Source organism: Rhizophagus irregularis, chromosome 1 (genome assembly GCF_026210795.1).
Source record: "Rhizophagus irregularis chromosome 1, complete sequence".
NCBI lineage: Eukaryota > Fungi > Glomeromycota > Glomeromycetes > Glomerales > Glomeraceae > Rhizophagus > Rhizophagus irregularis.
The window spans coordinates 3,129,171-3,145,179 of record NC_089429.1 but is presented as its reverse complement, the minus strand read 5'-3'; the positions used below and the strand labels follow the sequence as shown (position 1 = coordinate 3,145,179).

The following is a 16,009-nucleotide window of genomic DNA, read 5'->3' as shown; positions in this document are numbered from 1 at the left end:
GGAAGGCCCCAAGTCCTCAGTGCACATTTGGCAAACCACTGTAAAAAATGCCCCGATGATGTTTCATTGTATTTTGCCAAAATTGTCGGGAAAAATCTTGCTAAAGAAGAGAAAAAAGCGCAGATGAAGATGAATCAGATTATCCTAACAAAAGGGTTCGACAAACGGGAATTAAGAATTTTTACGGAGGAGGTAAAATAGAAAAAGGACGGAGTGATGAATTAGACCGGGTGATAACGAAAGCCTACGTGATGTGCAACATACCCTTTAGCACAATCGATAATCCTTGGTTTATCGACATGATAAAAGCGCTGGAGCCAGGATACGATCCACCTTCGCGACGAGTACTAAATGGTACTTTATTGGAGGCGGAATTATCCAGAGTCAATGCACGAGTCAACAATGAATTAGAAAAAGAGTCTAATTTTATTATCGGTAAATCTATAATTTCTATAATTGCTTCAAAATATTTTATTAAAAAAATAACTATCCATATATTTTTTATTAGCTCTTGATGGTTGGACAGACCCTTGAGGGAATAGCTTATGGGCGTTTATTTTGCTGACACCATCGAGAAAAGGAATATCTATTACAACTTGAAGACCTTTCTAAAAATTCACATACCGCTGAATATTTATCAAAAGTTATAAATGATATAATTTGTAAAGTGGGTATAAGCAAAATTGTCGCTATTGTCAGTGACAATGCTGCCAATGTCGCAGGTGCCCGTCGATTAATCACGAATGAATATCCATCCATTATCAATATACGATGCATCGCCCATTGCATCAATCTGATAAGTAGTGATATTGTCAAAGTAGATCAAGTTAAATGTCTTGTAAAACGAGCAAATATTTTAACAAGATACTTCAAAAATTCAACCCTTGCCAGCACTTGGCTTAAAGAAGCGATTGATGCAAAAAATATTGCAGGTGGAGGGCTGAAAACGTACATCGAAACAAGATGGACGACAGTCCATGAATGTACATCTTCGGTGTACAGATTAAAAGATGCTTTATTACATGTACGTATACTTTATATTTAAATTAATAATAATTAAACCTAATACAAAAATGTTTATTCAATTAGGTCCTGGACAATCATGAACGCGAAATCTCTAATGAAGCTGTAAAAGCAATTTTGAAAAAAAGAGGGTTTTTTGATGACATTCGTATTTTATCGGATATTTTGGAGCCGATAAAAAAAGCAATTCTCATGTTAGAAGGAAGTAATGTAACTTTAGCAGATTGTTATCTGCATCTTCTTCGTATCGCAGCATTTTTTAAGTCAATGCCAACTGATGATTATAAAGAGTTAAGAAACTCTTGTATTAGCATTTTTAATAAGCGGTAATGTATTAAGTTAGTATCTTTAATAGAAGATTCAAAATTAATGTTTAATTTTAAATATTTTTTTAATAGATATAAAGAGTTTGACGAGGATATCTATTTGTTAGGTTTCTTCCTTCATCCTAAATACCGAGGTAATTATTTTTTTTATTGTTATTTAAATTCATTTAATAATATAATTTTGCAAATTTGTTAGGACATGGAATGCGTAATAATCAATTTGAGCGTCTTAGAAAGTGTGCCCTTCGAATCTGGAAAAACCTTGGGCATAAAAAAAATTCTGGATTAGAACTTGATGCACAACTTCGTGCATACTTTGATAATTCTGAACCATATAACACGTCTTATTCAGTTCATGACACAGCTTACCATTGGTGGAATTCCATAGTTGATGGGAAATTTTCTTCTCTTTGCGGCTAGCTAAAGTAATATTTTCAATAACCCCACACTCGGCAAGTTGTGAAAGATTATTTTCAGCCATAGGATGGCTCTTTGGTAAGAGACGTATAAATTTGCAACCAGAAACTATAGAGACAATGGCGAAAATATATCTTTATTCTCTCAAACATGCTAAAAAAGACTTAAATTATACAAGTAACGGTGATAGCAATTCAAAGTTAGATGATGATATTCAACTCATGCTGAATACAGTATTTGAAGAAGAAGAAGAAATTATGAGTGAGAATGATGATGATGATAGTTTTAATGAACATCAATCTGATGAAACAAATATGAATGATGAAACATTAGATATTGAAAGCACGGTAGATCTAGGACCATGGGTCTTTATTGATAATTCTATACTTCCAACTATTACTCGAAGATATGATAGTGATGGCGAAGAGGAATGGGATCCGGAACAATTAAACTAATTCTTTTTTTGACTTTTATTTTGCCTATATAATATTCATATTTGTACTTATTGTGAACATTTAATATCTAATAAATTTGATAGTATTTTATAATGCATATCAACAATTTTGTCCTCCCTTTTTATTTTGGACAAAATTGTCCACTTTTGTATTCAGAAAACTTTATTATTTATTTTGGACAAAATTGTCCACTTTTGTATTCAGAAAACTTTATTTTTTATTTTGGACAAAATTGTCCACTTTATAATCAGAAAACTTTACTTTTTTTTGCTTTAGAAACTTTGGACAGAAGCTTCCCTGTGCAATTTGAAAATATGTAAATGTTACGTTTAATTATCTATACATTTAATTATCTATCTAACGCGTATAACTTATGCCAACTGAATATAAAATACATGCTTCTTTGTTGATAATGATATTACCCACTAACCAACATATTCAATGTATTCACTATTTTTTTTATTTATCCGCTATATTAATGAATTCCTCCCCCATAAATTCAACTCTTCTCTTTTTTTTTGTGCAGTACTATCTGGATTAGCAGTAGACAAGATTTCAGAAAGACGTTCGTTCGACAAACTTGAAATTGATCGACGAGTTTCTAATGTAGGAACTTGGGACAAAAATACTTCATAATATTCTTGTTTAACGAAAAAATCGCACTTACGGCACCCAGCTTTCGCAAGTTGCGTACTCGTGATTCCTTCATTAAATAACCTTCGTAATCGATCACATCCTACCCTATTCCTTTGTTCCATTTTGTCGCCAATTTTAAGCACAGACCGCATGAACTGAATAACCCAAGATTTTGTAGTTTTTATATTATTATTAGGGTCAGTTCTTAATTTTTCTCCAAGTTCAAATAGATCATCATAAATTTGGACCAAGGACACCAAATGTAATAAATTAAAAGACTCAGCGGCTATAACAAAATTTTCACATTGTAATTCTTGCCTTCGCCATTGATCGATTCGATCTTTAGCGGATTTCTCATCAACGATTTTGACTGGGTCATCTTTCAGCATTTCATTTAAGTCATTGGATATATCTGATACTTTTAATTCTTCAGAAGCAATGAGTTCGCCATTAAACGATGAATCTGCTAACAAAATATCGTGAAGTTTCTTTCCCTTTTTGAATAATAACAATTGGGTAGAATTTAATAATTTGGCTTTATCATCGTCGTCGTCATCATCATCTGAGAAATTACGTTTTCGTACAACGGATTTTGATAACGACACAGATGTTGATGCTTCTAATTCTTCTGATTCCTCCATTTCTGAAGCTAGTGCTTGTGATTCTGCTGATTCTGCTGATTCCTCCACTGCCATTTCTGAAGGTACTTGTGATTCTACCACACTTGATTCCGCTGATTTCGCCAATGTCATTTCTGGAGGTACCTCCGCCGATGACTTCATTTCTGAAGTTGGTACCCGTGGTTCTATAGATACTATCACTTTTCTAGTTGGCACTTGTGTTGCTAATTTTACTTTAGATGTTATTGATCTTGTTGGTGGTTTCATCGATGTTTCAACTTCTGTGGTTGATGCTCGTGCTCTCAATCTTGATGCTGGAACTACTTTGTATTGTGAAGGTGGGTTAAATTCATTAATTTCACTGTTGCCAGATTCATCCCTAGTAGAACTTAAATTTGCAGCTTCAGTAGGTTGAAAATTGTTATCCTCATCATCATTAGCAGTACCTAGAAAATTTAGATATAAATATTATAAGAAAAATATAATAATCAAGAACAATTTCAGAATTTGATAAATTTAACTTACAGAAGCTACTAATTTTTGCGATCCATTTATCAATGTCATCATAATAATTCTTCATTGTGTTCCAGCTGCGGTACGCAGGTAAGGTTGTACTGGCCCACATTATGTCAGAAATAGAAACATCATTTTTTATGTGATCTTGTCCGCCAAATTTTTCGATACAGCGTATATTCAAATTCGACCAAATTTTTGTTTCGGTGTCGAAGTAGAAAGATTATTTATGGATAAATCACTGTTTAACACACGGGCAAGTTCTGAATCGTTGGGTTTAAGATATAATGACGAGCTGGGAGAGGATTCTAGGCACGTGTGTTTGGGTGTTGAATATTGTAACAATTCTCTTAATGATTCATTCACGCTACCAGTTGTACCAGATGTAGTTGAACGTGTATTTTCTGGCTATTATTAGAATATATATAAATAAACAAATAAAATATAAACAAAATTAAGATATAAATATTAAAATTCATTCACATATTTACCTGTAAACGAATTACTTCGTATCTACCTTTATATAATTCATATAGCGATTTGTAGCGTTCAAGTTCAGCCAAATTACCCTAAAAAGTAATGAATTTTGTTCAGAAATGAAATCATTTGTTCTAAAATGAAATGGTTCTGATACCAAGAGAAAAAAGTGGTCCAGAAACGAAAAGTGGACAAAATTGTCCAGAAACGGAAATTCAAGGGAAAAAAGTGGAACAAAAAAAAATGGACAAAATTGTCCAGAAACGAGAAAAAGGTAGAACAGAAAAAAGTAGACAAAATTGTCCAGAAACGAGAAAAAGGTAGAACAAAAAAAAAGTGGACAAAATTGTCCAGAAACGAAACAAAAAAAGTGGACAAAATTGTCCAGAAACGAAAATTCAAGGGAAAAAGGTGGACTGAAAAAAAAAATTATAAGCGAAATCAAAATCATTTAAAAAGGGCCTTATGGAATACCTTATTGATGAATGTAAAATCTAAAGCCGATTCTTGCAAGTCAAAATAAACGCGTCCCTCATTCTTTTTGAAAGATAATCTTACTTTATCTTGGTCAAAATTACATGATTCAATTTTTTTATTAGACTTAGTTCAAATAATTGACAGTGCTAACGAAATTAATTCTTCGTCTTCAGGCAATAGCTCAACTTTTTTTCCACGAATCTTTAAATTAAGAGCCGAAGAAGGTGTTTTTGACATTTTAATAATAAATTGTTGAAAAAAGTAAATAGAAAAAGAAGAATTTAGATACAATTGTTTTGATGTTTTGATGCATTATAAATTGATTATATTATAATAGAGTGAGTAATAATACTAAATTTGATGATTTGATATAAATATATAGATTGAGTAATGATCATGATACAGTATTTAATTGGCTAATTTGCGGATTTTTTACGGATTTGCGGATAATTGCGGTTTGCGGATTTGCGGATATTTGGACTTCTGAAATCCGCAAATCCGCAATATTGCGGATCCGCAATTAATCCGCAATTGCCCAATTACGGCACCATCCTTAGTTGTAGGTTTAAGTATAATTGTAGATGCAACTCCCGAAAGATAGAATAATGTGGTATCAGCATATTTTTTGTTGATGTCGACATATTATATATTGGTCGTTGAAGCAAGCATCTTTGGCAGCAATTTTGATTTTATCTGAGTGCCAGCATTATTTATGCTAATGGGATCATGATTGTATTTTTTTTTACCATAACAGATAATTCTTTGATGAAGAAACCGTGGAGCAGTAGGCAAAATTTTCGTAGGGTGGTATTTGTTGATGTAAAAGGTGACCATTTGTTATAAAACAAATATGATTTTTGAAAGGATTTTATCTGTTCTTCATATGGCTTTTGGATGTTGGATTGCAGCTTTCGTACTTCAAAAAAAAGAGCTATTTGATCGAACGATCAAAGCCATGCTCACGATTGCAGGATTTTTTTAAAGTTTTCACAAGTAAACTAAAATTGTTAATTGAATATATTTTAGGTTCACAAGCTTCTTCTTTCTGAAATTTTCGCATCCTTCTGCATCTTATATTCATTTTTTCATTTCTATTATTATATTAGGTTTATCTTGGTGAACTGGTCAGTTTCTCAGGCGGACTTTTATTTTTAGCATAGTACTAGATTTACTGCAGATGTTTTTGTGGATTTTATTATTATTAATATTAGAATTAAATATTAATACCGAAAAAATCTGGTTTAACATGTTATTATTGTAATAACTGAGGAATGGTTTCTGCAATTCTGCATAAAGAATTCCTTTGATGTAATTATTTTACTTGTTTAACTGTGTTAGCTTAGTAATCGATGGATTCTTAACCAATCAATGAAATAAAAAATAAATAATGAAATTTTATTTAATTTCTTAAACGGCGGTAAAATAAAATTTATTTTTTATATAATTATTGTTTTTTGTATCATGTGAATCCTTACACATGTCACCAATACAATCATGTACAAAATGAACCTTATTTACTAAATCTATTACGGAAATGGGAAAAATATGTCGCCAATGTTTCCAGCCTAACCGATATATTGGACAATCGAGTTTTGTTTGTGATGTCTCTTCAAACCAGTTTACAATTACGAATGCATATAGTTTTTCATTATTGCCCTGATGACTAAAGATTGCTTCTACAATGGCATAACTTTCACTGTAAATTTCTTTCTGTATCGCCCTATAAAAAGTATTTATATTTAAAATATAATTAAAAACTTTTTAAAATATATTTAAAATATACTTAAAATATATTTAATTTAAAAATTGCGAAATACTTATAATATACTTAAAATGTATTTAAAATTATCTTAAAATATATTTCTAATATATTTAATTTTTGCCCAAATACTTAAAATATACTTAAATTATATTTAAATTAAAATTTAAGTATATTATAGGTATATTTTTTACATACTTAAAGTATACTTATAATATATTTCATAATATATTTTAAGTATATTTTAAGTATGTAAAAAATATACTTATAATAATCTTATAATATACTTAAATTTTAATTTAAATATAATTTAAATATATTTTAAGATATTTTAGTAAATTTAAATATAGTATATTTTAAAAATTAAATATATTCTATATTTTAAGATAATTTTAAGTATATTTTAGATATATTAAAAATATATTATAAGTATTTTGCAATTTTTAAATTAAGTATATTTTAAATATATTTTAAGTATATTTTAAGTATAATACTTTTTATAGGGTCGTCACAACATCTCCAACATGCAACTGTTGTTTTACAAAATATCCCTGATCATTTTCACAAATGTAAGTTGCAATCTCATAAAAAAATACCATCTTGTGTATTAATGCTGCTGGAAATTCCATATCAATATATGCTTGCATTAATTCTGATTGAAATAATGAACTATTAATATCGATTGAAATATTAGCAAACCATTGTGATTGACGTGGTATTCATTTTTTAATGATAATTTTGTAATGTAATCAACATTTGTACATACTAAATAAACAAAAAAATATTAGAAAAATTAGCAAGTCAAATCACAAAAATTGCAATAATAATTGATTTAAATACCTTCTGTTTCACCATTATCATCTTTTAGGCATTCTTCTACAATGAACCAGTCACTTATAATTTGAGCAAAATTTTCTGATAGGTTTGTAAATGCATTGCTTGACCGGAAAAGTCTTGGATCAATACCACCATCAATTAGGTGACGTATTGCAAAGAGAGTTGTGTACCTTTTTAGTAAATCTAATTCAATGTTTTTTCTATTCGTGTGTGGTACAATACCTTTAAAAATTTTATGTACAATTTCTTTTACACCAACAGTAGAGTTCAATAATGTTGCATATGTTTTGGCATTTTTTAGTAAATGAAAACTTGCATGAAGATTTGGCAAATTTACAAAAACTTCAAAAACCTATTAAAAAATAATTCATTAGTGTATAATAATAAATAAAACAATAATAAAGCATTGTATTTATAATATGAATTACCTGTGAAAGAATTTCCATTTCTTTTTTCAACCATTTTTGCAATAAAATATAATCATCAGTATTATATGACTTTTTAAATACAAGCACCATTGTTTCTGCTACTACTTTCCAACATGTTACAATCATTTTTGTAGCAAAATCAGCTCGGGTAATATTACATCTATTTTGTATTGTTGTTAAACTGTTATTTTTAACATAATTAGAACATAAAAATCTATTGATTATAAATGGCATTACAGTGCTAAGACGAAGACAGTCTGACATCATAAAGCTTTCATGATGCCAAACTGGATTGGAAAGTTTTTGCCATTGTTGTGGATATTCTAAAGATGTGATATGTAATTATTTTTAGAAGGTTGTAAGGTTGCAACTATTACAACATACATACAACACTTTTGTTGTAATTGCAATACAATATTATAATTATTATATAGTATTATAATACTATTAAAATTGTAATTATTATATAGTGTTGTAATTATTTTTAATTATACAAATATGTATTATAATATATTAATTATTTTTTTTTATGATGATATTTATTCTATAAAAACTTATTTTTGTAATTTTTATTTTTCAAAAAGAAAATTTTTGAATAATCATAAGTATTGTAATATTACAACACTTTAACTTTAAAAGTAGTAATAGATTGCAACCTTTACTATTACAACATAAGGTAGTAATTATCAATTACATACTACATCTTTAGGATATTCAAAACTCTTCCAAGCTGTTACAAATGCCTTTTTACCATCATTAGAAAGCAAATTAACAGTTATATGTAATAACCGTTGAATTTTTCCAGCTGTTAAATGATAAACATCTTGAGGGGTCTGCAAATGTTTTTCACGTTTTAAAAGGTCTAAAATTGACTTTTTATTTCTTAAACCATACTCTGTTGCAAACTTTCGCTGATCTGTTGCTGTTATTATAGTTTCCATTCTATTATATAATTCATCTGTAATATGATGGTATCGTGCAATTAATGGAATATTCAAATCAGCTGAAGTTAATTTTTCTTTTGTTGCTTGACAAGAACGACAACCCTTTATAGCTCCATGCCTTTTAATATAAGCAAGATCATTTCCTTGTGGTAAATCTGCTGTTACTTGCCCAAGACTTGCAATTATTAAACAACGTACTCCATTTATCTCAAAGACTTTTCCCTTTTCTAATTGACATATTTCTTTAATAAATAGTTTGATAAAATCATCAAAATCCCCCAAAAGGAACAAATCCAAGTACAAAATGGTTTTTTAATTGTTTTCGATCATTAAATGTCATATTTCCAAATTGTAAATACACATCACCAAGTGAATGATATACATTGCGATAAGTTCCAAAATCATCATAATAAAGATCTAAAAAAAACTTATAGACTGGTAAAGAATTATTATGATTTGGAATTGCTGTATACTCAGATGGGTGTTTGTAATCTAATAATGCTGATCTAAATTTCCAATGATTATTATGTTTATATAAAATCTCAATTATATATTTATTTGCACTATTATTATTTTGACCTACAGTAATTTTTTGAATAATTGCCTGTGGTTCTAATAGAATAATTGCATTATATTCATCACGATCAAGTAACCAAAGTGCACCATCATGAGATTGTTGTTGTCTTATTGTAATATGAAAACTTTCTGGTAGTTCATCAAATGTAAGAACACGTTGAATCTTTAATTTCTCAATATTATTTTCAAGTATTATCACTAAAATACGTCTAAATTTTTTTCCAGTAATTTCATTGTAGTATACATAATCACCAATTTGATATAATACTATATATATAAAAAAGATTTAGTAATTATTATGTATATATACATAATTTACAAAATTTAAATAACTGAATATCAAAGTATATACCTTGTTTAATTACAATAGTTTCTTGACCAAATTGAGGTGATTCTCCCTAAAGATCACCATGCCAAAATTCAGACTTTTCTTTTACTTCTAATGCAGGACCAAAGTACATTTTATTAAATAAAGAATGATTATTAAGGACATACCAGATAATATCAGAAACAGATAAGTAGTAAATTGGTTTAATAGTACAAGTCGTTGATGGTGTTTTTTTAGTAGAGATTTTAACATAACGTGATCGAATAGAAATAAGTGGCAATCGTTGTCTCCATTTTCGAAATCTCCGAATGTTTGTTACAATATCATTTATACAAAACTGAGGATGTTGCAATATATCAACAAGTTCATCATAAGCACTTGTTGAAATATTATGCTTATGAACCCAACAAAAAAGTAATGCTGCTGTAATACTTTCAAAATATGGCCAAAAGTTTCCATTATTATTTGGTAATTCATTTTGGTTTAATGCTTCATCTACAATGCATTCATTATCATAACTTTCATCATTATCTTCATAATTTTCATCATCATCATCATCGTAATTTTCATTATCGCCTTCATTATTATTACTTTCATAATTTTCATCATCGCCTTCATCATTGTTGCTTTCATAATTTTCATCGTCATCATCATTGTTACTCTCATAGTTTTCATTATCATCATCTTCATAATTTTCATCATCGCTACGTTCATAATTTTCATCATTATTCCCATAATTATTTTCATCTTTATTATCACTATTATCATATTGAAAGTTTATATCACTAGCTTCATTATGTTTACTACTATTATGTAATAAAGACGATGGTATTTTATGAGAGAAATGATTTCGAACTCGATGTTTTAAAGGAATAGAATGAATATATCTTTTTCTCATTATATTTTAAATAAAATATGAAATTTTGGTTATATAGTTAAAATTTGAATACATTTTTACAAATTGATAGGACGAAGAAAAACCTAATTGTCACATATACATAATATAAATAAATATTATACAGTACTGTATAAAGGTGCTAATTAGGTAGAAGGGGATGTAAATGAAGGCGTGGAAAAGGGCGTGAATTATGTCATAACTCGTTTATAATTAGATAAATGGATATATAAGTAACGCCAAATTACTTAAAAATATTTTATTATAATATGACGTAACTGAATAATATATTAAATTTGTGAGATGTCGCATTCCCCAACTAATCACTTGTGGATTGGGCAATTGAAAAGACATTTATTGTTAGTGTGTAATGGGTGAGTCATGTATTTTTTTACTTATTTAATTTATAAAGTAACAAATTACTATATTAAGATACGCACAAAGCCACAAATTAATCTAAGATCATTATGCATAAAATCAACAAAAAATTATTTTATTGACGACAATGTGAAGAACTGAAGATGAATAGGAAATAATCAATAAATTAATTAGCACTTATATAAAAATTATTCTCATTTAAACCAATTAAGGAACTATTTTAAAATAATTTTACAATGTATATATTCTTTACGTTTGTGTACATGTGAAATTTATATAAAATTGATTTTTACAGGATACTGAGAATTAATATTCGCTAGTTTGAGAAAATATAAATTAAAGGGATGACTTGTGATTGTATTACAAATTCAAAAATCTCGTGTAAATTTCAATTTTAAAATTTGCGGATTAAATAATATATCAGAGAGGACATGAACATTTTCCACAAATAATTTACATCACATTTATATCCTATTTTTAGTTTCGCAAGTTGAGTAAAATTGTTTAAAATAATCCAACATCACGTTCTGTACAAATCCACATTATAGTAATTTTCCATGATGGATACTTTTTTATAGGGATATAAAAGTATATTACGATCAAATGGAAGTCAATTCTTAATTTTAATAATTTTTCTTCCAAATGGGTGGTAATAAACGATCTCAGAATAATACTACAAAAACAGGTAATAATCTGTTCTTTGATTAACAGTTATTAAAATACCACTTATAATTATTATATTTTGTAAGCCATCTTAATAAAAAGAAGAAAAACAACGAACGGCCTATGCATATTATGAACGAAAATAATAATGACAATATTTTGGGTAAATATTTAACATATATAATAATATATAATAATTTTGATTTTTAATAAATTTTGATCAAGTAGGCAGTGACGAAGAGAGAGGAAGATACAGAGAAGAAGAAAGAAATAATGAAGAAAGAAGAAATAACGAAGAAAGAGGAGATAATGAAGGAAGAAGAGATAACGAAGGAAGAAGAAATAACGAAAGAAAAAGAGATAACGAAGGAAGAAGAAATAACGAAGGAATCAAAGATAATGAAGGAAGAAAAGATAATGAAGGAAGAAAAGATAATGAAGGAAGAAAAGATAATGAAGGAAGAAAAGATAATGAAGGAAGAGGAACAGAAAATAATCATGAAAGTGATGACGAAACAGTGTTAAGTCGAATCAAATCGCATTCAAACATGCTAGCTATATGTAATTGGTTGGTAAATGATCGACCAGATATTCTTCGCTTAGCTTCTCAAATGCTTGAAGCAAAATCCGGTCCTTCTGGTAATCTTTTTGGTAGTGGTTCTGTCAATTTTTTTCAGCTCTGTTTCACAAGTTAAGCATGTTATATTTATTAGGTCATACCTGTTTTTATACTGTATTTATTTTTAATTTAATTTGTAAAATTATATAACTTTAGGATAATAAGCTACGGCTTTTAGATGAACAAATGAAATGTGTCTTTCTTAAAGTAAGAAACCCATCCATTGAAACCTGTGATGATTTCATTAGAAAGATAACAGGTGACGATGATTTATATCATAGTGATGAATCACAAGGATATTTTAAACACATGCGCAAAGCATTCACTAATTACAGAAATAAGTTCAATGATAGTATTCAAGAACTTATTACACTTTTTAAAGATTCAAGAGAAAGGTATATTTATATAATACTATATAATTTTTATTTTTTTCGTGAAATATAAAAAAAAATTGAATATTAATTAGAAAAATTATGAATTTTATAGACCAAATCGTACACCATCTATAGGTGAAGTAAAAGAATTTATAACCGAGGAGGTAGTGATAAAAAAAGTATTTAGCCGCCAACTTAATGCCGTTAATCAAAAGGAATTAAAACAAGTTGGTAGTCTTGAAGTTCTTGTAGAATTTGTGCAAGAAAGCTTTAGATTATCATGGCATGACAAAGACTTAAAAGCTATTAAAGAACTTGATCATATGACTAAAGATATTATTATTCCATCACGAAGTGGTCAAGACATTTGCAATCGATTAATGGTAAGAATTTTCTCACTAAATGTATATTAAATTAAAAATAGTTATTTATATTATTATTTATTTTATAGTTATAAGACGTTAAACTTTGTGATACGTGTATATGTTAATAAAGGATTTTTTTGATACGCTTAACAGATACATGATGGCATATATTGGATAGTAACAAATAATATATCACTAGTCAAATAAAGAAATTTCAGATATTTTGAAAGCAAAGAATAATCTATAAGATCACCTGATCCCGTTATTTAAAATACTTGTTGAAATTAAGCATCACATGATTTTTTCTTAAATACTGCTTTACTTTAAACTATTTAATGAAATCTAAATTCGACTAGTGGAAAATACTCGGCAATTTTAATTATCGTTGTAACATAAGTGATGTACATTATAATAATATTATTTAAAATTTATTTAAATTTAAGTATTTTACTAGGAATAAATTCATATTGTGAAGTAAGGATTAACCATAGACATTCATACTTGTCTAACTTACTAGCACTTTTATAATCATACCACTATACAAGTGCTAAATCAAACTCTGTTAATTGATGAAATTTTATGCATGATACATATGGTCAAATACACAATATTTGTATATGTCTGAATTACTTAATAGTTCTTTGATAGCATCAAAAATTGAACGATGGTGAAGTGTGTACTCGATTTGATTGTGGGTAAAGAATATGGGGAATTTGTATTGAATTAAGTAAAGCATGTGTTGATTAGCGTTTAATAGTATTGAATAAGTGAATTAGTTGCAGAGTCAGAAAGCTTATTTAAATAGAAAAAATAATGATTAATAAAGAAAAAGCTAAATTCATAATAATGATTAAATTAATTCATTGGTTTAATTTAATAGTAGAAGAAACATAATTTTTATTATGAAATTTCTCAAGTTAATAAAAAAATTAATTTTTTACAATAAACTTTTTGATCTTCCAACTTTTAAATTAAAACACCTATCAGTCTTATCACTATCTCAAACAAGACAAATTAGCTATTACAACCAGTTACTATATGGAAAAAAGAAAAGAAATGGTTAATAGCATTCCTAAAAGAAAAAACATAAGGAAAAGACAAAATAAACCTTCACCTGCTAGTATTCCAATTTCCAAATGGTGTTCTAAGAGGTTCCTGTAAAAAAAAGGAAAAATGGTTAATAACATTCCTATAAAGAAAAATAAAGATATATATATATAGCGTCTATCTACCTGTCTTAAAAAATTCAAAATAACCATTCCAAATAGAAGTTCCTGTAAGAAAAAAAGGAACAGTTAATAATGTTCCTAAAAAGAAGAAACTGGTATGTGTTAGCTTTTTTAACGTGAAAATTTTGATAATTTTTTTATTGGATAATCTGCAGGGGGGTAGCACAATTTTGAAAAGGGTCTAAGTTTATCTTTTAGATTATCAATTATTGCGCTAAGATTTTCTAAAAAATACTATAAAATAATGGATTATTTCCTAATTTAAAAACTTACCATGAATTTTTTGTGCACAAAAAAAAAAAATAAAAAATAAAAAATAAAAATAAAAATAATTATGCTTCTCACTCCGCCTTATTCTATTGATGATATATTTTAAATGATTGATAAAAAAAGAAAAGATAGAGAAGAACCCAATGAAATAGCTTTAAAAGCGCTTAAAATAGCTTCTCAAGAGATAAGTGAGGGTATTAGAAAAGTTTATAAAGATACCCTTGATAAAATTTATAATAATAACTCATGGTAAGTAAAACAATTAATATAAAATATAAACAAAAGAAAATCTTTAAAATTATAATCTTAAAATAATTTTTTTAACCTGTAATAAATAGTCCAAATAGCCCATTATTTGGAAGACCAGCGTTTGGTTCCGCGTTTGTACCTTCATTTGGTTTTGGGATTGGTAAATTTTATTATTAGTTCAAAATATAGCGTTCTTTAAATCATTATTGTAAATACATGTGCACTATAAATCTTAATTAGTTGCACATGTTGATTTATTATTTATTTTTTATTTTATCATATTCATCTGATTTCAACGTGATAAGCTTTGCATTTCTCTAATTTTATATAAATATGTTCAATGATTTATAAAATTTCTATTTTATAATTAGCAGCAACAACAACAGCAACAACAATAGCAGCAGCAACCACCACAGCAGCAGCAACAACAACAACACAGCAGCAACAGCAGCAACAGCAGCAACAGCAAAACCAGCAGTTTGGTAATAGAATTTATCAATTTAAAATAAAATAGATTATACTATTTATTTATTTAATAAAAATTTAAAAACAGATCCATCCGATGCAAACTGTTTATATTGCAAGGAGAAACATTGGCTTTTTAATTGCCATCATATACCAGAAAACTATAGGAATTTTTGCATGAACTGCTGGAAAACTAAAACTCACACAGCAATGAATTGTAAAAATAGTAAAAATAAAGAGCCTTGGCTTTCATAATTTCTCTTATAATTTTGTAAGTAAATTTTCAAAATAATACTTGAAATTTAAAAACTTAATTTAAAAAAATCAATTTTTTTAGTTTATCTCGTATCTTTTGGATGGAATTAGCAATTTTTTTTTTTTAATATAATTTTTTTACAGTTTTGTAAGTAAAATTTTAAAATTATTAGTTATTAATTATTTGAAATTTAAAAACTAATTTACTTATTTTTTTTCAGTTTTTTAGTAATTGAAATTGGAAAAAAAAAATTTTTTTTTTATAATTTTTTCATGTCCAACTGGACGTGACTGGTTAAACTTTTTTCCATTTTTTTCTTTTTTTTTTACAATTTTTTATAATTTTTTCTGGGGTTAAATGTATTTGATCGATATTAAACTTTTTTTCATATTTTTTTATAATTCTTTTATAATTTTTTCTTATCCAATTG

At 27.6% G+C, this 16,009-nt stretch overlaps 6 protein-coding genes across 6 annotated transcripts; 3 read left to right on the top strand and 3 right to left on the bottom strand.

Moving 5' to 3' along the window:
- Positions 1 to 1,885: 1,885 nt before the first annotated feature.
- OCT59_000652 (uncharacterized protein) lies at positions 1,886 to 2,221 on the top strand (the record flags this gene model as incomplete). Its single annotated transcript, XM_066138989.1, has 1 exon — positions 1,886 to 2,221. One exon carries the CDS (start codon positions 1,886 to 1,888, stop codon positions 2,219 to 2,221), a length of 336 nt encoding a protein of 111 aa, XP_065988432.1.
- A 470-nt stretch (positions 2,222 to 2,691) lies between these two features.
- On the bottom strand, positions 2,692 to 4,102 carry OCT59_000651 (uncharacterized protein; the record flags this gene model as incomplete). The annotated part of the gene is made up of 2 exons (XM_066138988.1): positions 2,692 to 3,923; positions 4,003 to 4,102. The coding sequence occupies 2 exons, from the start codon at positions 4,100 to 4,102 to the stop codon at positions 2,692 to 2,694; spliced, it is 1,332 nt and encodes a 443-aa protein (XP_065988431.1).
- Positions 4,103 to 4,170: 68 nt separating this feature from the next.
- Positions 4,171 to 5,181, bottom strand: OCT59_000650 (uncharacterized protein; the record flags this gene model as incomplete). Its single annotated transcript, XM_066138987.1, has 4 exons — positions 4,171 to 4,398; positions 4,482 to 4,559; positions 4,942 to 5,020; positions 5,096 to 5,181. The coding sequence occupies 4 exons, from the start codon at positions 5,179 to 5,181 to the stop codon at positions 4,171 to 4,173; spliced, it is 471 nt and encodes a 156-aa protein (XP_065988430.1).
- Positions 5,182 to 7,200: 2,019 nt separating this feature from the next.
- Positions 7,201 to 10,714, bottom strand: OCT59_000649 (uncharacterized protein; the record flags this gene model as incomplete). The annotated part of the gene is made up of 2 exons (XM_066138986.1): positions 7,201 to 7,319; positions 9,898 to 10,714. The coding sequence occupies 2 exons, from the start codon at positions 10,712 to 10,714 to the stop codon at positions 7,201 to 7,203; spliced, it is 936 nt and encodes a 311-aa protein (XP_065988429.1).
- Positions 10,715 to 11,731: 1,017 nt separating this feature from the next.
- Positions 11,732 to 13,202, top strand: OCT59_000648 (uncharacterized protein; the record flags this gene model as incomplete). The annotated part of the gene is made up of 5 exons (XM_066138985.1): positions 11,732 to 11,774; positions 11,978 to 12,414; positions 12,528 to 12,766; positions 12,858 to 13,128; positions 13,197 to 13,202. 5 exons carry the CDS (start codon positions 11,732 to 11,734, stop codon positions 13,200 to 13,202), a joined length of 996 nt encoding a protein of 331 aa, XP_065988428.1.
- A 1,513-nt stretch (positions 13,203 to 14,715) lies between these two features.
- OCT59_000647 (uncharacterized protein) lies at positions 14,716 to 15,578 on the top strand (the record flags this gene model as incomplete). Its single annotated transcript, XM_066138984.1, has 4 exons — positions 14,716 to 14,858; positions 14,948 to 15,018; positions 15,230 to 15,340; positions 15,412 to 15,578. The coding sequence occupies 4 exons, from the start codon at positions 14,716 to 14,718 to the stop codon at positions 15,576 to 15,578; spliced, it is 492 nt and encodes a 163-aa protein (XP_065988427.1).
- Positions 15,579 to 16,009: the final 431 nt, after the last annotated feature.